The sequence below is a fragment of the Macaca fascicularis genome, chromosome 9, assembly GCF_037993035.2.
Source record: "Macaca fascicularis isolate 582-1 chromosome 9, T2T-MFA8v1.1".
Classification (NCBI taxonomy): Eukaryota; Metazoa; Chordata; class Mammalia; order Primates; family Cercopithecidae; genus Macaca; species Macaca fascicularis.
The window spans coordinates 59,406,832-59,428,624 of record NC_088383.1 but is presented as its reverse complement, the minus strand read 5'-3'; the positions used below and the strand labels follow the sequence as shown (position 1 = coordinate 59,428,624).

The 21,793-nt window shown below is 40.2% G+C and overlaps 1 protein-coding gene across 7 annotated transcripts in view; it reads right to left on the bottom strand.

Moving 5' to 3' along the window:
• LOC102115579 (arf-GAP with GTPase, ANK repeat and PH domain-containing protein 5-like) overlaps positions 1-21,793 on the bottom strand; it is a 56,004-nt gene that overhangs the window by 6,006 nt on the left and 28,205 nt on the right. For 3 of the 7 annotated variants that reach the window (XR_012417734.1, XR_012417735.1, XR_012417736.1), the window contains one exon: positions 20,041-21,558. Coding sequence is in view for 4 of the 7 variants with exons in the window: in XM_074001637.1 (XP_073857738.1) it covers positions 1,170-1,270; positions 8,466-8,500; positions 10,476-10,544; positions 12,828-12,896; positions 13,271-13,556 (560 nt within the window). In the remaining 3 variants the exon portion in view is untranslated. Of the gene's footprint in view, positions 1-1,169; positions 1,271-8,465; positions 8,501-10,475; positions 10,545-12,827; positions 12,897-13,270; positions 21,559-21,793 lie in introns of those variants that run through there. The other 4 variants (XM_074001637.1, XM_065520742.1, XM_074001636.1 and 1 more) reach the window with 3 other exon arrangements.

Genomic DNA, 21,793 nt, shown 5'->3' with positions numbered 1-21,793 from the left:
TTTATTTCACCAATAGTTAATATACCAAATAATTATTTCTCAAACTTGCTGATGGCAAATTAAAACTTACTTTACTTTCAAAAGTAGACTTCCAAAAAGTAGAATAATGAGGAAAAAAGCATGAAATTTGTTTAAGCAAGATTAATCTTCAAAGGTACTTTTGAATTGTATGCTAACACATCAAAATCTTTTGAACTCAAAGAAGCCAGGGACTCTAGTCAAAGTAGTTTTGGTGTATGTGTGCTCAAAGATTTCAGAGATTTGGCTGACTACAGACATTTAGTGATTACTCAACAGGTCCCAAAGCTCAGGACTTGAGACAGTGTTTGAGTCCAGTTTTTGCTGAAACACAATTTCATCACAACTATTGTTAAAAGGGAGAGAAGAAAGTGACATTATTATGAGTGTAAACTTGCCATTTTTAATTGAAGTAAAAGTTACTGACAATTGAATTAGCTAAAAAGGCTAGTGCATTTGAAACAAAATTGTTTATAAGCTAGTTATGTTTACAGAATGAAAAGTAAAATTAAAGATAAAGACATTAATATTCTAAATTAGTACTTTCCAAACTGTATTCTAAAAATCAACACTCATAACCCAAGGAGATGATAATAATGTACACTGGAAAGCCCTTATGGAGGTGGTGCTGGTGTTGGTTGTTGTTCCTTTCAAAATAAACTTCATCTCAGGGTGCTCTCAAAGCACATCTTTGTGGCCCATGAGGTGCTCACGCACAATGAGAGAAATTCAAATGCAGATATACTGTGGTGTCAGAAGAGGAAAAGCTGTTCCTTCTTCCAAGGCTACTGTCCAAAGTAGTACACACTGATTTAGGCCTATAATGCACTGAACAACTAAGTTTTCATGAAAAACATTCAATAAAGGGAACCTATCCTTCTCACTGCATTCAACAGTGTCTCAAGGCATAAAGGCATCAAAAAAATACACTTTTTCTGGGACTGTTTCTTTGCTAACTGATTTTTCCTTTCACCATGACATCTAAGATTAAAAGAGAAATTGATACTTAATATATACTTAATATATAGAATCTGGATATCAATATATGGTTGACTCCAATTTCTTAAACCGATTGCTGAAGAGGATAACCAAACGGCTGAAATAATTTTAGAATAAAGGGATCTATCCCTTGGCAGTATAGTTGTACTCACGATATTACTGTCATTGTAAGATAAGGCTGGCTGGCTGTGTTGTCATCAAGGAAGATTGTTGAACATGAGCTGTATTGTTGACTGAAACGCACAGTAGATACCTGAAGGGGAAGGGAAGTGTAAGTTAAACTTATCAAAGTGTATTTTTTCTTAGTTAAAATGTCAAATGACAAAGCACTAAGATATTTCTTACACTCCATGAACTGCCTGAGTGCGGTATCATGTGCACTCTACAGAGAACCCATTGGAGGCTCTTAACTTCCAGAGACGATGTTTAAGATATGGGTCATAAAATGCTGCCCTTAATATGGTACCTGTCATCAAACCTAACAAGGATTTTATGAATTCCCTTTAAAAATCATGAGAAAAGTTTAAAATAAGATTTCATTGTTTTTTTCTACAGCAATATAAAGCAGCCAAGAATTTCTATTTCTATGATTTATTTACTACGATAAAATATTAAATAATACTGGTACAAGAGCATTTTATTGCAGTGACTACAAGACTAATGCATTTACTAAATTACTCATTCTAAATGTATTATTTCAGGCGATATTGTGACAAAACAAGTGTTTCAGATTCAGAGGCTCTGTTGTGCCAGGGTTGCTAGGCCACCAACAAGCGAGGAAGCCATAGGTTTCTCTAGTCCTATTTTCTTATGTGGAAGATAAAAACAGTATCACTTAAATATTCTCTCACACCCTGAAAACAGATGACAACTTAAAAAATCTTTTGCTTCTGGCCCGGCGCAGTGGCTCACGCCTGTAATCCCAGCACTCTGGGAGGCCGAGGCGGCTGGATCACGAGGTCAGGAGATCGAGACCATCCTGGCTAACACAGTAAAACCCCGTCTCTACTAAAAAGTACAAAAAATTAGCTAGCTGTGGTGGTGGGCGCCTGTAGTCCCAGCTAATCGGGAGGCTGAGGCAGGAGAATGGCGTAAACCCGGGAGGCGGAGGTTGCAGTGAGCTGAGATCACGCCACTGCACTCCAGCCTGGGCGACAGAGCAAGACTCCGCCTCAAAAAAAAAAAAAAAAAAAAAAAAAAAAAAAAAATCTTTTGCTTCATGTTTAAATAAGACTGCCATGACATGCCTCAAATGAGACTCTCAGAGAATACTTTCCGTTCATTTCAAAACTTGATCAATTTCATTCTGTAAATCATCTGACCTGCACCTAGCCATTTTCCTGCTCTACCCCTGCTCTCTGCCTAGAATACTGCTTTTCTCTTTCCTTGCTTCAGCAAGCTCGACTCCATCTACCTTCTTGGATCTCTTTGTTGGCAGTCACTCAAAAAATGTTTTTTCTACACTAATTAGTCGCATTCACAAGATACGAATTCTTGCAGAGTGTTCCCCTCATGAGAAAGTACGCCTCTCCATAAGAGTACAGGAGGGCCCTTACTCTTCCTACCTCCAGTGCTGAGCACAGAATTTTGAGTAAATCCAAAACTTCGACAAGTGTTTGACAATTCAGTTGTAATTTGGAAGATAAGTCTTACTACATTTAATTACAGCAAAAACATTACTAACAGTTTACTGTTTATAGGTATTATTTAAGGTAGTCAGAAAATAGAAACGAAAAATCTAACGTCAGTCAGCATAAATCAGACTATGAAATTTTATGACCTTTAACAAGAAATGGAAGGGGTTACTTAGTAGTTTTAAGGTTTCATAACAAAAACTAGAAAATAATTGTACCTAGTAATTTAGTAAGTCAAACCCAAAGCCTTACCATCAAAGGTCCAGTACCCGTTGGACGCTGATGCCCACCCACTGACTTCTTCCGCTGTGCTGCCTCTCATTTTAACCCATTAAAAATATTAAAGTTGTTTTCCTTGTAGAGGTCTTCATCTCCTTGGTTAGGTCTATTCCTAAGTATTTTATTTTATTTTATTTTATTTTATTTTTGCAGCTATCATAAAAGGGGTTGAGTTCTTAGTTTGATTCTAAGGTTGGTCGCTGTTAGAGTATAACTGAGTTACTGATTTGTGTACATTAATTTTGTCTCCTGAAACTTTCCTGAATTCATTTATCAGTTCTAGGAGCTTTTTGGAGGAGTCTTCAGGGTTTCCTAGGTATACAATCATATCATCAGCAAACAGCAACAGTTTGACTTCCTCTTTACCGATCTGGATGCCTTTTATTGCTTTCTCTTGTGTGATTGCTCTGGCTAGGCCTTCCAGTACTATGTTGAATAGAAGTGTTGAGAGTGGGCATCCTTGTCTTGTTCCGGTTCTCAGGGGAAATGCTTTCAACTTTTCCCCATTCAGTATTATGTTGGCTGTGGGTTATTACATTGAGGTATGATCCGTGTACACCGATTTTGCTGAGGGTTTTAATCATAAAAGGATGCTGCATTCTGTCAAATGCTTCTTCTGTGTCTACTGAGATGATCATGTGATTTTTTTGTTTTTAATTCTGTTTATGTGGTATATCACATTTATTGACTTGCGTACGTTAATCCATCCCTGCATCCCTGGTATGAAACCCATGTGATCATGGTGGATTATCTTTTCTTTGAGATAGAGTCTTGCTCTGTCACCCAAGCTGGAGTGCAGTGGCGTGATCTTGGCTTATCGCAACCTCCGCCTCCCAGGTTCAAGTGATTATCCTGCCTCAGCCTCCTGAGTAGCTGGGACCATAGGCACGCGTCACCACACCCAGCCAATTTTTGTATTTTTAGTAGAGACGGGGTTTCACCTTGTTGACCAGGCTGGTCTTGAACTCCTGACCTGGTGATCAGCCTGCTTTGGCCTCCCAAAGTGCTGGGATCACAGGCGTGAGCCACCGTGCCCAGCTGGATTATCTTTTTGATATGCCATTGGGAACTACAAAACATTGCTGAATGAAATCATGGACACAAACAAATGGAAAGACATCCCATGCTCATGAATGGGTAGAATGAATATTGTGAAAATGACCATACTGCCAAAAGCAATCTATAAATTCAATGTAATTTCCATCAAAATACCACCATCCTTCTTCACAGAACTTGAAAAAATAATCCTAAAATTCATATGGGACCAAACAAGAACCCACATAGCCAAAACAAAACCAAGCAAAAACAAATCTGGAGGCATCACATTACTTATTTCAAACTATACTAGAAGGCCATAGTCACCAAAATAGCATGGTAGTGGTACAAAAATAGGCACATACACCAATGGAACAGAATAGGGAACCCAGAAATAAACTCAAATACCTATAGCCAACTGATTTTCAACAAAGCCAACTAAAACACAAGGTGAAGAAAGTAAACCTTATTCAACAAATGGTGCTGGGATAATTGGCAAGCCACATGCAGGAGAATGAAACTGGATCCTCAACTCTCACCTTACACAAAAATCAACTCAAGATGGATCAAGGACATACATCTATGACCTGAAATCATAAAAATTCTAGAAGATAACACTGGAAAAACCCGTCTAGACACTGGCTTAGGCAAAGACTTCATGACCAAGAACACAAAAGCAATTGCAACAAAAACAAACAGGTGAGACTTAACTAAAGAGCTTCTGCACAGGGAAAGGAGTAAACAGGCAACCCACAGAGTTGGAGGAAATCTTCACAGTCTACATATCTAACAGCTATTATCCAGAATCTATAAGGAACTCAAACAAATTACAACTATAAAAACATGGAACCAGCCCAAATGCCCATCAATCAAGGAGTGGATAAAGAAACTGTGATATACATACACATATATTTTTGAGGAATACCACTCAGCCATAATAGGGAATAAATTAATGGCATTCTCAGCAACCTGGATGAAAGTAAAGACTATTATTCCAAGTGAAGTAACTCAGCATGGAAAACCAAACATCATATGTTCTCATCCATATGTGGGAGCTAAGCTATGAGGATGCAAAGCCATAAGAATGATACGATGGACTTTGAGGACTCGGGGAAAGGCTGGGAGGAGGGTGAGGTATAAAAGACTACAAACTGGGTTCAGTGGATACCGCTCAGGTGATGGGTGCACCAAAATCTCACAAATCATCATTAAAGAAATTAGTCATGTAACCAAATACCACCTGTTCCCCCAAAACCCTATGGAATAAATAAATAAATAAAGTACAGCATTTTTCTCAGCAAACATAAATAAAATAAAACAAAGCTAAAGTTCACATTTTTCGCTCTCCTTTTGGGCAGGACAAATTTTAGATATGTTTTTAAAGAATTAATAACTTTTTTCCTTTTTCTGAGACAGGGTCTCCCTTTGTTGCCCAGGCTGGAGTGCAGTGGTGCAGTTACAGTTAACTGCAGCCTCAAACTCCTGAGCTCAAGCGATCCTCTGCCTCAGCCTCCTAAGTAGGAAAAACGAAAGGCACATGCCACCAGGCCTGGCTAATCTGTTATTTAACCTTTGTGTAGACGTGAGGTCTTGTTATGTTGACCAGGTTAAAAATGAACAAATCTTAATTAACTTAAATATTTCTAACACTTTGGGCCTTCACAAAAACAGCTCCATGTCTGTTGTGAAGTAAGAGAAGTATATGGCGGTGGATAAAGTTTAAATGAAAATATTAAACAAGGCCTTAGGAGAAAAATGTAATATGCTTATTATACATACATTAATTTTAAAAATTCTCTGGATTAATATCATTAATTATACTCAAATTAGACTTTGATTTAAGCATAGGTCCTAAATTTGGATTAAATATAATAGATTGACCACAAATTTATTTCCCCTCCCTCCGCAAGTCTCATTAATCATAAAATAAAGGTTAACACATGACCAGGAGAGAAGGTTGACAGAGATAATTTTTAATAAATGCTGAGACATAAAAAGTAGATAAAAGAGTGGTAAATAACATGGAAGCGCAACTTTGGTGCTTACAGAAAGTGACTGGAACAGAAGTGAGCCAGTTTGTCTTGCAGAACTAAAGGCAGGCTGTGAACTTACAGGCAAATGGCACTTTGGAAAGTAGGGTAAGATGTAAAACAAAAGCCAGCAAGGTCAGTTGAAAATCTCTAACCAGAGCCCCGAGTCCACCTGTCTTTCCATCTGACAAGAAACTTAGATGTGTGTTCTCTGGATGTATCAAACCTGAGAATTCCTGGCTCAGAGATACCATGGCTTAAACCTGAGATATAAAGAAAACTGTATACCAAAAATGGAACTCCAACTTCCTTCGCTAACTCTGCTTTTGGAAAGCAAGTGGCCATGTTTTTACTTCCCAGGCAGAAAATTGGGAGATCCTTCCCAGAAGAAACTGAAATGTCTTGAATAAAGATCCCCAGATAATACACTGAGGTCCCCCAAATGAAAAGCTAGTTTGGCTTCCAAAACCTCACAGTGAGTGCTATCAGCTAACAGAAGTCCTGCTTCCAAATAAAGCAGGCCAGGGACCACCACACATTGGAGGGAAGCCTCCAACAACAGAAATCAAAGCAACAGAAAAAAGGAATTCATGGGAGCAGTTAAAACCAGGAGCAAAACTAAAAAAAAAAATCTTAAAACACTCTCAAAAATATAAAATTCAATAGAAAGAGTAGAGGATAAAGTCACAGAATATCCCAGAACTAGAATAAAAGGACAAACTGAAAAAAATAGAAGGGGAAAAATTAAAAACCAATGCAGGTGTACTGGTCTAAGCAGCCTAGCGTCTGAATAACAAGACTATCAGTAAAAAAGTAACAGAGAAAATTAAAAAAAAATCTCAAGAAGAGATAGTCTCAGGTTTAATAGCCTCAATAAAACGAAAAGATCTCCACCAAGCTGTTATTATAAAATTTCAGAACCTCAGAGAGAGAGAAGATCCTAAAAAGCTTCCACAGATACCTAAAACCTGGTTGTAAATAGTGTATCACACACTGGCAATAAATTCAAGAACAACACTGTAATGACAGCACAACTGCAAAATGTCTTCAGAACCATAAAATCTAGATTCAACCTAGAGGTGTCCTCTCTATCAAAGAGGAGGGATTTTAAGACTGGCCATCTCTCTAAACATCTCCACCCAGGAAAATGTGTTCAGGTACAACTAGAGAGGATTACCGGACAGAAGGAAACACAAAATTAGGGACTCGGGCAATCCCACACAAGAGAGCAGTTATGTGAGATCCCAAAAGACTTTAAGGAGATAGCACAGAAAAGCAGACATCGAGCATATCTAGGGAAAGCCACTCCATACTGAACTAGGATGACAAAAGGCCAAAGAAAGTTGCTCCTCCAACACACACACAAAAGGAACAGATGTGTTTTCGCAGATGGAAAGTATCTTTGAAAGGCATGTGATAAATGCTACAACACTTGGGGGAAAACGGCTATTAGAAAATAAGCAAAGGAATATAGTCAGAAAATTATCTTCATGCTAAAAAATAATGGATGTGAAAGCAAACAGACCACCCAGAGTCTCCTTACTATATTTGGATGGATAAACTAACATAGGCTAGGAAAAAAGAGAAGATCCAGGAGAATTGCAGAAGTGCTCAGATTTCAGAACTGTTTCAGAGACAGGATGAAGGACATGTAATGCAGAGGCACAGTGAAAACACCATATGACTTAGCAGTGAATAATATTTGCAGAGTCATAATCATGTAAATATTACTGATTTAATGAAGAAGTGTGCTACTATTGGAAGAAACAGAGGGAGGAACATAAGATCATGGTGTAGCAAGAAAGGTATGCTTTCACCTGCTGTGATAGAAAGTCAGTAGACTGTGCTGGCAATTAATTTAGCTCTTCTATTTTTGTTATTTCACTAAAAATAAGATTAAATATTTCAGGCAGATTTTTTTTTTTTTTTTTTTTTTGAAAAAGAGTTTCACTCTCTTACCCAGGCTGGAGTGCAGTGGTGTGATCTCAGCTCACTGTAACCTCCACCTCCCGGGTTCAAGTGATTTTCCTGCCTCAGCCTCCTGAGTAGCTGAGATTCCAGGCATGAGCCACCACGCCCGGCTAATCTCATATTTTTAGTAGAGACAGAATTTCACCATGTTGGTCAGGGCTGTTTCGAACTCCTAACCTCAGATGATCCACTCGCCTCAGCCTCCTAAAGTGCTGGGATTACAGGCATGAGCCAGGATGCCCAGCCTTAAGGCAGATGTTTTTACCACAACCAGACTATTGAAATTCAACTTAAATATCAGAAATCCTTAAAAGGACACACTAAGCTAAAGACTTTTCTGGATACATTTAATACTTAGGAAAATAGAAGAGTTTTAGAAAATCCACAGAAAGGGGTCCATGCTATCACCACTGGGTCCACATTGTAATTTAAAGAAATCAAGAGAGACACACTTTTATGTAAAACTATCAATTTCTTAACTATTTGACTGTTTACTTACGTGGTTTGTACAGTTGCTTCTTCTTATTTCTATAACTAAGAATAAAAAAGAAAAACTGGTCACTTCTGATACAAATGCCATAAAATAAAAGTAGTTGTTAACATCTTACTGATTACTCCTATGTAAAATGAGACAAAATTCCATTAAAAAAATTATTTTCAATAATTTATAATTTAAATTATCTGGCATGATTAATTTCATAAAGTTTCTATTACATACAAATGAAAGTTTCTATTTCATAAAGTTTATATTACATAAAAATGAAAGAATCCTCATGTACAAAGGAAAAGGGCAAAAAAACTAGGCCAGATGAAAAATTTAGCTAATAAAAAAGTTTAACTGTTGCATATATGAGCCATGATCCATTAGTATTCTCTCATTCTGTGTTTACACATAGGTTACTTTAATTATCAGAAGCTAAGAGCTAACAGCTCTAAAAACTGCTTCCTGACCAGACACCTATCTCTAGATGCAACAGAATCCCTGTAAGCATCTTGAACCACACTTAATGGTTACCTACTAATATGTCACTAATAGCAAAACAAAACATGGGTCTTTACACAACTGGTAAGTAATCTCATGTTAACATGTGACCCTTAATGTTGGAGAGAGGGCCTAGTGGGAGGTGTTTGGGTAGTGGCAGTGGATTCCCTATAAATGGATTGGTCCCATTCCCACGGTAATAAGCAAATTCTCATTATGGTACCTTAAAAGAGTGTGGTACCAGCCAGGTGCAGTGGCTCAAGCCTGTAATTCCAGCACTTTGGGAGGCTGAAGTGGGTAGACCACCTGAGGTCAGGAGTTTGAGACCAGCCTGGTCAACATGGTGAAACCCCATCGCTACCAAAAATACAAAAATTAGCCAGGTGTTGTGGCGCCCACCTATAGTCCCACCTACTCAGGAGGCTAAGGCAGGAGGATTGCTTGAACCTGGGAGGTGGAGGTTGTAGTGAGCCGAGATCATGCCATTGCACTCCAGCCTGGGCAACAGCGAGAGACTCCATAAAAAAAAAAAAAGAAAAAAAAAAAAGAGTGTGCTACCTTCCCTCTCCTCTCTCTCCTCCCACTTTCACCATGTGGAACCACTTGCTTCCCCTTTGCCTTCTATCATGATTGTAAGCTTGCTGCGGCCCTCACCAGAAGCAGATGTTGAAGCCATGTTTGTACAGCCTGAAGATCTATGAGCCGATTAAACCTCTTTTTGTTATAAATTACCCAGCCTTAGGTATCTCTTTACAGTAACGTAAAAAAAGAACACAAATTCTAACCAGAAATAACTGATTCAAAATTGGCAAAGTCTACTCAAACTATAAAAACAAAGGTTACAAACTCCCATGTTTCACTGTGTTGCATTACTTCACATATTATTATAGAACCTTCACTTGTATTCTTGCTGTTTAAGTCAACTGGAAAACTTGGCTGTGTATGGCTTTTTAGCAAATAAATAAGGATTTAGCATAACATTAAGGAAAATAAGCAGGAGTAGGGCATGTTTAAATTGACATTACATCAAATGAAAATGTTAATAGCTTAAAGTTTTGAGTAGCATGAACTTGGATGTGGTAAATGAATGCGGTCAGAGGACTGTGTGAGAGGAGGCCCAAATCACAGATTCAATCCCCGATGATAAACAACTATGTTTTTTAATTTATTTAAATGAAAACCAAGTTGAAGCCTAAGTTCTATCATTCAGCTTTAAAATGTACTCTTTGGAGCAAGGGAAAAGGGACCAAGAATTATGAATAAAGAGAAATCCATGACTCCTCTGTCACATGACAAATTAATTGTGTTGATAAAAAGATGGCAAAATGTATAAACAAAAAGTTTACATGTTTTCACTAAAATGATAACTAAAGGAAAGTATATCACATGTTAAAATAAGACAAGTGAATATGTGAAAAGTTGAAAAATTTAAACCAATACGAGTTTTTCTAAATACTTCCTATAATACACCTGATCAAACAAGAGTTTGTACTGTTTCTCTTGGTGGAAAAAACAACGTTGTCTCACCATCCGTTTGAGAGTTCCTCTGGAATATTGTGCTTGCCTCTGCATTGGCAGAAGGGTTAAACTCCAAAGCTATATGTATAGAGGGAGAAAAGAAAAAAAGAGGTAATCACTTATAAAAATTTATCAATTTGTTTATTCAACTGCTGCATTTAGGCTATTTCACTACATCTACTTGTATTCTTATCCATCGAAATGAATGTATAGACATAAGATAGAGCCAGGCAAGACGGCACATGCTTGTAGTCCCAGCTACTCAGGAGGCTGAGATGGGAAAATCACTTGAACCCAGGTCAGGAATTTGAGGCCAGCATGAGTAACATAGTGACACCTTCCTTTATTTAAAAAAAAAAAAAAAATGAAGAGGTAAATGTCAGCTTTGAGTTGTGTAAAATCAACTTTGCGTAAAATAAATAAAGATGTCAGTAAATTTTAAAAGACAGGTCTATTTTATAGGCAAAATATAAGATGTATTCTAGAGTTTTTTTAATTTTTAGAAGTAAATTCAGCATATCTGTCACTTTCATGTCATTCTGAGGACACAGAACCTCAGTTTTGTTGAGTAACTGTCTTCTACAGTCATGTGCTATCTGTAAGTCTTCATTTCTTCATTAGCAATACATAGGGAGATACACAGGCCTTATTTGTATTGGAAAGGGCCAAGTGAGACATACATAAACTGTGTTATAATCCTAAAGAATGACAACAAAGAGCCATTTTGGGGCTCTCATCCAACACTACCCATCTACTAACTGGTGTGTAACATCACTCAGAGCCTTTCCTTACATCACCGAACAGAGTGTAAGTTTACACAAATACTTACATGCTTTGTGTATAAAGGTACAATCAATTAATTCACATATTTGTTTATTCTAAAGCAATCCTTAAATATCTTGAAAAGTGAGGACAGTACTTACAAGTTACAAAGTCACACTCATCAGGTGTCATAATTATCCTACCTCTTAAAAAATTAAGAGCCCAACCGAAGTTTAAATAGAAGAGCTATAAGACATTTCCTCTACAGTAATGAAATCTCTGGCATTTAAATGAAAAAAATAAGCCAACTGGATTTCTCATCTTTATGATGCAATGCTTTCTATTTTGAACATTTTAGTTTTTATTCAGGAATCATATTATTACCCAGAATTACTTTTACTTAGATTCATCTCTTTGCAAGATTTTAGAGGCAAACCAACTAACTGTTTTCTCTTTTCCGCCGCCTCCATCCAGTGCCTCTCTCAGCAATGTAGAGACTTCAAAATCTCCAACTTTCTTCCTTTTTTTTTTTTCTGTGAGACGGGGTCTCGCTCTGTCACCAAGGCTGGAGTGCATTGGCACAATCTCTGTTCACTGCAACCTCTGCCTCCCAGGTTCAAGCAATTCTCCTGCCTCAGCCTCATGAGTAGGAGGAACTACAGGCATGCACCACCACACCCAGCTAATTTTTGTATTTTTTAGTAGAGATGGGGTTTCACCAAGTTGGCCAGGCTAGTCTCGAACTCCTGACCTCAGGTGATCCGCCCACCTCGGCCTCCCAAAGTGCTGGGATTGCAGGAGTGAGCCACCATGCCCAGCCAAAACTCTGACTTTCTTATCTTTCAACAAGATGCTATTGTCAGGAGGGGAAAGGACAAAGGGGGAGCCACAGCAACGAACACTCTTACAGGGAAGGTCTGACATTTTTAACCTGCAATCTTTATATTACACATTAAAAGTCTACATTGACATTCCATGTTTTGATAGTTTTGACCATGAACCAATCCCCATCTCTCTTGTAGAATAAGGAGGTAAATAAAGTCTGTTAAGTCACCAGAATAAATCTGGAGACACATTTTTTGTTACAGTAAGAATTTTAAAGTAATCAGAGCCTCATGGGTAAACTCCTTTGACAAACCATCCCCTCCCCCCACACAACCATTTTTCTGCAGTCCTGGCCGTGATGTTTCACACCTTTCACAATTATTTTAAGCACCCTCCTTTTATTTCCTCCTCCTGTGTTCAAATTACAGTTAGAAGAAACTAAGCAGCCTCTATCAAGGTAAGTTAAAGCAGCCCATTAAGAATACCATACAGCCTCTCCCATGGCAACCTCCATTCTGATTTTAAATAAGAAATCCCCAAATATCTGAATATGAACTGTCCTGAGATTTAGCTACTTTAACAAAGGAAACAATTAGGCACTTACCTGGTTCCTTCACTTAGGTACCATGTGGATAGGTACAAAGAAAAAATAAGATGGCTGCTGGAAAGTTGGGATATTTGAGTTTTTATTGAGAAAAGGAAGAGAATGGTCCAAAGAAGCCTCCACAAAGTCCCACAGGATAATACACAGACATACAGACAATGTTGTCTCACCATCTGTTTGACAGTTCCCATGGAATATTGTGCTTGCCTCTGGATTGGCAGAAGGGTTAAACTCCAAAGCTAAACGTATAGAGGGAGAAAAGAAAAAAAAGATTTAATCATTTATAAAAATCTATCAACTCATTTATTTGACTGCTGCTTATTCAACAAGAAGAGCCATAAATAAATGGTCCCATGGCAGCCTGGGAGAATGAGACAAGAGAGCAAGAACTGGGTGATTTGGGAGGGGAGGTGAAAAGAAACTGACTGGACTCGGTGGGGAAAAACTAAGGGGTGGGAATGCAAGGCAGAGCCAGCTCTTGTTCCTGGCCAGCCCCTGGAAAGCTGGCTACAGGCAGAAAGGAGCTCGAAGTGGGCGATGCCTCCCAGGGGACCTTGGGGACAGCAGCATCCAGAGGCAAGCCGAGGGCAGATGGCACCCGTCACCTCCTTACCTTCAGGCATCTCCCGGTCATGGATGTGGTACATGTGGAGGTCCTCACCAACTTCAACAGTCACCTCAGCAGGCTGCACAGCAGCAGCCATAGGCGCCCCTGCCATCCCATCCCCAGCTCCTGCCATCCTGTTCCCAGCTCCTGTCATCCTGTCCCCAGCTCCTGCCATTCTGTCCCCAGCTCCTGCCTCATAGATGTCGGACTTAGAGGGGCACACTGACCCCTGCGGCTGGTCAAACTCAGGGCTGTCCTTGGGGCACACACAACAGGTCAGTACATTCCCCATGGGGCACCTCTACTCCTGTCTGCCATGACCTGTGCCTCTGCTCACAACTTTGGCCACGTACTCCTGCTGCCCTAGGCTTAGGCTATGCTGCACTTGCAGAGATGGTCTTACCCGCTGCTCGCCTGACTACCTTACAGCCCGGCCCTGGCCCCAGCTGGGGCTGCGGGCCAAGGTCCGTGCCCTGCTGAATCCCCTGAGCTGACTTGTCTGGGAGGGTGAAGACTTGCCGGCTTATTCAATAGGTTGTGAACCCAACAAGCGCTGAGAGACACAACTGCCTGAAGAGAGAACAGAGGGAGCTCCTCCTCCTTCTGTAGTCACCTACAGACTGAAGCCCACTGGCCCAGGTGGGAGCACAGGCATGTGGCACACAATGCCCCACCCCACACACCACAATGCCCTCCCCGACAGCTCACAGTGCCCCATCCTGGTTGCCACCCCTCCCCAACAGCTCAGAATGCCCCTGCCTGAGGTGCCCCGCCCTGTGGCTTATGATGCTGCTGCTCTCCTGGCCCCTCCTGCAGTGCCAGCAGGACTAAGGTTTTCATTCATCACCAGCTTCCTGAGCTTTTTAGTCCTAAGAAAAGCACAGGGTAGTTGGTTACTTGAAGCCATTTTCCTCTGTGAGTTCTATACAAAGCCTCAGTAGAGTGGGTCCCATTAGCAACCAAGTTGAACAACTTTTATTTGCTGACTGAATATAGATACACCTGAATGGCTGACTGCTTTGGTAACAAAACACTCGTCTCCTGTCTCCCAATGAGTGGTCGTTTTTGTCTGCAACTTGACCACAGCAATCCCTGGGGCCCTAGCTTACTCTCAATAAAGAGTTATGGCTGTGTGTCTTGAATGACACCTTAGGACCCATCCTGCCTCCACCTCCTTCTCCATAAAATAGAAACCTAACTTGTCCCTCCAAGCTTTGAAAGGCTAAAACGTACCAACTCTGTTTTCTCCCCGCTATTTCTTCCTTCCATGGCAGGGACTTTCAGATTTTCTTTCTTTTACTAACAAAGCACTATGCATGATTTTGTCATACAAAATCGAGAGCCATAAAGTGGGTTACCACCATCCTAATTCAATAAAGATGAATACTTGACATGTGGCAAGCAGTGTGTGCCTCACAGTGTCCCCACTGTTATGCTCATTTAACCCTCAGAAACAGTCTCATTTACAGATTTTACAGAAGAAGTGGAGATGGAGAAGGTAAGTAACCTCCCCAAGGTCACATGACTGCTAAGGGTGGGGCCACAATTTGATCGCAGGTAGTCTGAATTCCCCAATTCCTCAAGCATGGTTATCAGAAAATATATCAGTTTTCACACTGATATAAAGAAATACCTGAGGTTGGGTAATTTATAAAGGAAAGAGGTTTAATTGACTCACAGTTTCACATGGCTGGGGAGGCCTCAGGAAACTTACAATCATGGCAGAAGGGGAACCAGGTCCGCCTAACATGGTGGCCGCACTGAGTGTGAACATGTGAAGGAGCAACTGTCAAACATGTATAAAACCATCAGATCTCAGCTGGGTACGGTGGCTCACACCTGTAACCCTAGCACTTTGGGAGGCCAAGGCAGGTGGATCAACTGAGGTCAGGAGTTCGAGACCAGCCTAGCTAATGTAGTGAAATCACATCTCTACTAAAAATACAAAAATTAGCTGGTTGTGGTAATGCATGCCTGTATTCCCAGCTACTCAGGAGGCTGAGGCAGGAGAATCACTGGAACCCAGGAGGCAGAGGCTGCAGTCAGCCAAGATTGTGCCATGGCACTCCAGCCTGGACAACAGAGCAAGACTCCATCCCAAAAAAGCAAACCAAAACACTATAAGATCTCATGAGGACTCACTGAATATCACAAGAACAGCATCAGGAAAACTGCCCCCAATGATCCAATCACCTCCCTCCAAGCCCCTCCCTCAATACATGAGGATTATGGGGATTACATTTCATGATGAGATTTGGGTGGGGACATGGCCAAACCATATCAGAAAGTACGGGTAGAAGTCAAGCTTGGACGGGAAGTGGCATTGTAGATTATTATTATTTTTTGAGATGAAGTTTTGCTCTTGTTGCCCAATGAAATTGTTTCTCTAATTTCATTTTCAGATTATATCTTGCAGATGTATAGAAATACAATTGATAAATGATTCTGGCTATTAACCTTTTATGCTTCAATCTTGCTGAACACATTTTTTTTTTTTGTAATGGAGTTTCACTCTTGTTGCACAGGCTGGAGTGCAATGGAGCAATCTTGGATCATCACAACCTCCGCCTCCTGGGCTCAAGTGATTCTCCTGCCTCAGCCTCCCAAGTAGCTGGGATTACAGGCATGTGCCACCATGCCCGGCTAATTTTGTATTTTTAGCAGAGACAGGGTTTCTCCATGTTGGTGAGGCTGGTCTCAAACTTCAAACCTCAGGAGATCTGCCCGCCTCAGCCTCCCAAAGTGCTGGGACTACAGGCATGAGCCACCGCACCCAGCCAGATTAGTATATTTTTAAAACAACCTTTTTTTTTTTTTTTTTTTTTTTTTTTTTTTTTTTTTTAGACAGAGTCTCACTCTGTTGCGCAGGCAGTGACACAATCCTGGCTCACTGCAATTTCTGCCTCCCGGGCTCAAGTGATTCTCATTCAAGTGCCTCAGCTTCCCAAGTAGCTGGGATTACAGGAGCACGTTACCATGCTCGGCTAACGTCTGTATTTTTAGTAGAGACGGGTTTCACCATGTTGGTCAGGCTGATATTGAACTCCTGACCTCAGGTGATCCAGCTGCCTTGGCCTCCCAAAGTGCTGGGATTACAGGCATGAGCCACCACTCCCAGACAGAAGAACATTTTTTGGATATGGATTTTAAAATGCCTCCCCTTCATTCAACATTGATTAAGTCCCTTCTACATGCCAGGCACTGTATGTGTGAAATAGTACCAACTCTCAATGAGTGTAGGCAGATACACAAACAAAGGCTTAAGGAGTTCCATTTTCTGAGACCACACTGCTGGACAGTATATGAACCTGGGATGCAAACCCACCTCTATTTGACCTCAAATTTGATGCTGGGTGGTTTTAATTTTATTCTGGGAATTTCAGTCATTGAACCATAAAAAGGTGAGACGTCTCTGTCAGATGTGTGTGTAGTGGTCTGTATAATAAGGAAGAACTGAAGGAAGCTACCAGACCAATTAAGAGACTTTACCTAAAGGCAGAGTAATGCTAAGGGCAGTGGCAGTGACAAAAGTGGAGGAAAAAGTCTGTGATCATTTGGGAGACAGAATAGCAAGTGCTTGGTCATGAGATGTGAAAGAAGAGGGGAAGCAGAGGAAAAACAGACCTGCTCAGGCTCTGCTGGGGAAGACTCGGTACGTAGTGGTGCCTTCCTCCTGGCAGAGAATGTAGGAAGGGAAATGGGTAAGGAGGAAAAGATAGTTTTTTACTCTCAGTGTCACACTAAAATGGAACTCTCTGATCAAAAGTTGAATATAGGCCAGGTGCGGTGGTTCATGCCTGTAATCCCAGCACTTTGGGAGGCCGAGGTGGGTGGATCATCTGAGGTAAGGAGTTGGATACCAGCCCAGCCAACATGGTGAAACCCCATCTCTACTAAAAAAAGTACAAAAATCAGCCGGGTGTGGTGGTGGGCGCCTTGGGAGGCTGAGGCAGGAGAATCACTTGAATTTGGGAGTTGAAGGTTGGAATGAGCAGAGATCCACCACTGCACTCCAGCCCGGGTGACAGAGTGAGACTTAATCTCCAAAAAAAAAAAAAAAAAAAAAAGTTGAATATAAATCTCTGTAGTCTAAGTCCATTTGTGACATCCCAACATGTTTTCAAAAGTAACACACATACTAAATCAAGCCATCAAGAGTAACTGGGGAAATTTCCTAAAATTTACACGCTAAGAATATCACCATTTTTCATTTATTACTTTCACTGAGCAACTTTGAATCTACGGTTACAGCAAATGAGGCATCTTGTGTAAAATAAAGCTAATACATGAAACAAAACATTTAAAATTCTCTTGTTCTCAGAGAATGGAGGAAGTAACTGAAGCCATGGGCATGGAGGTGATTGCCTTGAGAAGTTGTGTACAGTAAGGAGAAGTGGGAAGAAAGATCTGGAGAATAGGGTGATTTACACGGCATTAAGTGAAGCCTGCAAAAGTGAGCACTGGGAGTCAAGAGACCTGTGCATGAATCAGGAATGGCTGCTCCTGTGAGTTGTTAGAAAGGAGATGATGCCTTCTTTTCATTTCTATAACAGCAGCACCTAGCACAGTGCCTGTTCAATAGGTACTCAGCATGTATTATCCCAATGCACAAAGTCAAATTTTGCCAAGGGGGCAGGAAAGCTACAAATCAGCTATGGCAACTTAGTGATTGGGCTTGTGTGTGTGAGTGAGCTGGGTGTCAGGTAGTGGGTAAAGTAGTGAACTGGAGGTGAGAAGACAATGACACAAACTCAGGGCTTCTCTTCCCACGTACTTGGCTGAGAAGAGAGATGTAGTAGTAGTTAAAGGGAGATACGTGGTAAAGAAAGCCATTTATTCCAAAATTCAACAAAAGCATGAATATACTTCCATGTTAAAGGGAGAGAGCCAACACAGAAAACCCATTTTTGAGGTTAGAAGAGAAGGAAGAACGAATGCACAAGAGCCCCAAAAGGCACATGTGCATGCAATCTGATCAGAGACAGATTAGCTTTGTACGCCTACAAAAGCAAGAAGGGAGAAAGGCCCATGTGACTCTAGGGATATTTCTGGTAGAGGAAAGGTTTAGGAAAAGATCTTTTGATGACCTTTATTTTAACAGACTTAAAAAAAAAAAAAAAAACTACTGTGTAAAAAAGGATATTATGTACAGAAAAGTCTACACTTCTTGATACAACGAACTAAAAAAAAGCCTGATATACTAAACAAAACCCAAATAATGTCTTCCCTAAAAGTGGGCAACTTGAAAAGCAATTTGAGCAAAAATCAAGGAGTTCAATTACAAATAAGCATATCAACAAAGTGAAAGATGGGTTTAACTTTTCCCACAAAAAGTTAAAAGAAATAACAGCAACTTTAGAGGAAGAGGAAAAAATAATTAATAAGAAAATTATATGCAAGTGCAAAATGTGTGAATATTTACAAACTCTAACATATAACTACAAAACGGACCAGAAGAATCATTATCATAGGAAGCAAAGGGTCATTTCAAAAATCAGAGCAGGAAGGATGATTCATATTTAATTTAATTCTGTGAAAAATATTTAAGTAATATGTGAGGACAAAAATCGGTGATATATTGAAATGTGGGAAACCACAGTGGAAGGAAAAAGAATTCAAGAAAGCTCAGTTTCAGTAACCAGTATCTAGGAAAATCTTCAGGATCTGGAGGTTACAATCTGCGTTAATAGTGTCTGAAGACCTAGAAATGTCATTAGATACTATTTTGGACAATTCTTGTAGACTTGAGATGATGTCTACTTAAAGTTACAAAATAATGCTTGTATTTCTGTATTCATTACAGAAAACAATTGGATATAGAAAGGAAACTAGAATGCTGTGCCACAATCTCTAAAGAAAGATTAGGGAAGTTTCAGCTTAAAGCAACAATAATCACAACAAAATTTTACAATCCTTTGCAAGCATATATGAAAAACATACAAAAGTTTGTAATGATCTTTTCTTAAGCTAAGAGAACAGAAAACATGAGAAAAATTAAATGATAAGATGAACTTTTGGTTTAGAGGTAAGAAATCTTTTACGACAGTCAGGAGATCAGGGTTGCACAGTGTATTATGTGAATGTTGTGACTCATTGGTTTCATCTTGGATATCGTAACTTAACATTTTGTAAAAGTGATTTTTCATGAGAATTTTTTCAGGTGCCCTATAAAGTCCTGTCCCATGAGAAGGGAATAATAATCTTCCATATTCTTAAGATATCTTAATGGCATCTTCTACAGTCTTCCATTGTTTAGTTTAGGTAAACCTGGGAATCATGTTTGGGTATCGTCTCATCCAAGTTCTTTACCCATCCCCATCATAAATCAGGAAGGTCTTGGATATTTTCTGCTCTAGCAATTAATTCATCATTAATCCTGGAGTTATTTGCAATTCCAGTCATTTGTTGTACTTCACTTCCCGTAAGCATGATGAATTGAACCACCATTAACTCCTAAACCATATTAAATTTGTACATCTGATTTGACTTTGTGACCAAAGGTTCTATGTCTATCCTGTAATTCTTGCCTAATATGAAACTTACTTTCAGTAGAGATTGTATTTCTGCATTCATGCACCTATGCCACTTGCACTGTTATTGCTGGTCAGGCTTTCCAGGGGTCATGATAACCTCCTGGGTTCTCTGGGAGAGGGACATATTCTTCAGGATGACGTTGTAATATTTTGTTAGCTAAAATCGTCTATCTAAATGGATAGTTCCTAATGTCTTGAGTAATAAATCTGGTACTTTTTATTTTTCTTTGCTCTTCGAGTTGATGTGGACAATTCCTGAGGTTGGATAATCAGGCCAGTATCAGACTGGTCTTTGCCAGAACTTTTTGCCTAATACATTTCTCTACTGCTTTCTACAGGTCACTGGATGTTAATATGGGTTCTGGAATGCAATTTTTAAAAATGTCTTGTGAATGACTTGCAACATGGTCATTTAATTTTCAAATATAATTTGCAAGTGAAATGTGTAGAACTCCAATAAGGCACAATGATCTAGATCCTGGGTATGATCCCCTCCAAAGAGGCAAATAGTGAATTGAGCAAGCTCACTCATGTCTGCTTACCCCAGTCACTCCTGAACTGCTCAATGGCAGGCAGGGGGAATGACCCCTGGTTGGCAGATGCCCACTCACTATGATCCTGGATTGGACATATAGTTACCTTGAGTCAGGCCAGTCATGTGTTATTGGACTGTTCCTTGGAGATACACTCATTAGTGACTGTTAAGGTACCTGAGTTATTAGGTGCCTGTAGACTATGCCCAGTGACATGTGCATTAGGCACAAAAGCTCCCTAGCTGTGCTGACACTGACTGAAGCTGTGAGGTTTCACAATGACACGTCAGCCAAATACAGATGCTCAGATTTACCATTTATCAAGGTCTTCACACTATCAATTATACAATTATCATTCTACACACAGGCAGTGACAAAGGGAGTAAAAAACCACAGCCATGGCTCAGGAGACCAGTGTACCTCCAGAAGAGTCCAGTGGGTCCGGAAGCCCTTTGGATGCTGGTCAGAGGCTCCTTTTGGGCAGAGATCACAGCAGCAGCCAACAGATCTGGAGAATTCCTTAGAGTTCTCATGGACAAAGCTTCTGAAGGCAACTTACACAAGACCTTGCCTTTGCTGGTTTTATGATTCTCTGCAGATGGCTCTATTCTCATTATTTCAGCCACCTTTCACTTCCTATCAGTTCATTTCAGGTCTCTCATGATCCCAGGCAGCAGTAGTTGTTATCACTTGAGTTCATTCATATATGTTTATCTCTTTGGGGATGGGGGGGACAACTTCACTGTGCACTTAATTCTACTGGAGACGAGTGACCACATTTTAAGACAACAGGATCACAAATTATCATATATCATCAGGGCAGACAATAGCTACCACCTGGGGCTGAAAGCAGGTAACTCCATTTATTCTGCAAACATTCTGTCTTGATTATGGCGCCAGTTGCTGCGAGGGACTTCCTTTCTACCACCTGTTTTTCACAAGGTTTGAGTCTGAACTGCTAACATTCTACTGATTTCTGGGTGAAGGGACTGACTGCACCATCCTAGCCTGTCAGAGCACTTGCCCCAATACTTCCACTTTAAGAGTTTTCCACCTTGTTCAGAACTACAGTCTATTAATCCACTCATTTTCTCTCTTAAGAGAATAAACAGGCCAGGCGTTGTGGCTCACACCTGTAATCCAGCACTTTTGGGGTCCAAGGCGGGCAGATCATTTGAGGTCAGGAGTTCGAGACCAGCTTCGCCTACATAGTGAAACCTCATCTCTACTAAAAAAGAAAAAACAAAAAAATTAGGCAGGTGTGGTGGCGGGCACCTATAATCCCAGCTACTCGGGAGGCTGAGGCAGGAGAATCGCTTGAACCCAGGAGGCAGAGGTTGCAGTGAGCCACGATAGTGCCACAGCGCTCCAGCCTGGGCGACAGAGCGACACTCTCTCTCAAAAAAAAAAAAAAGAAAAAAAAAAGAATAAACAACACATCTCGTGTACACACCCACACCACT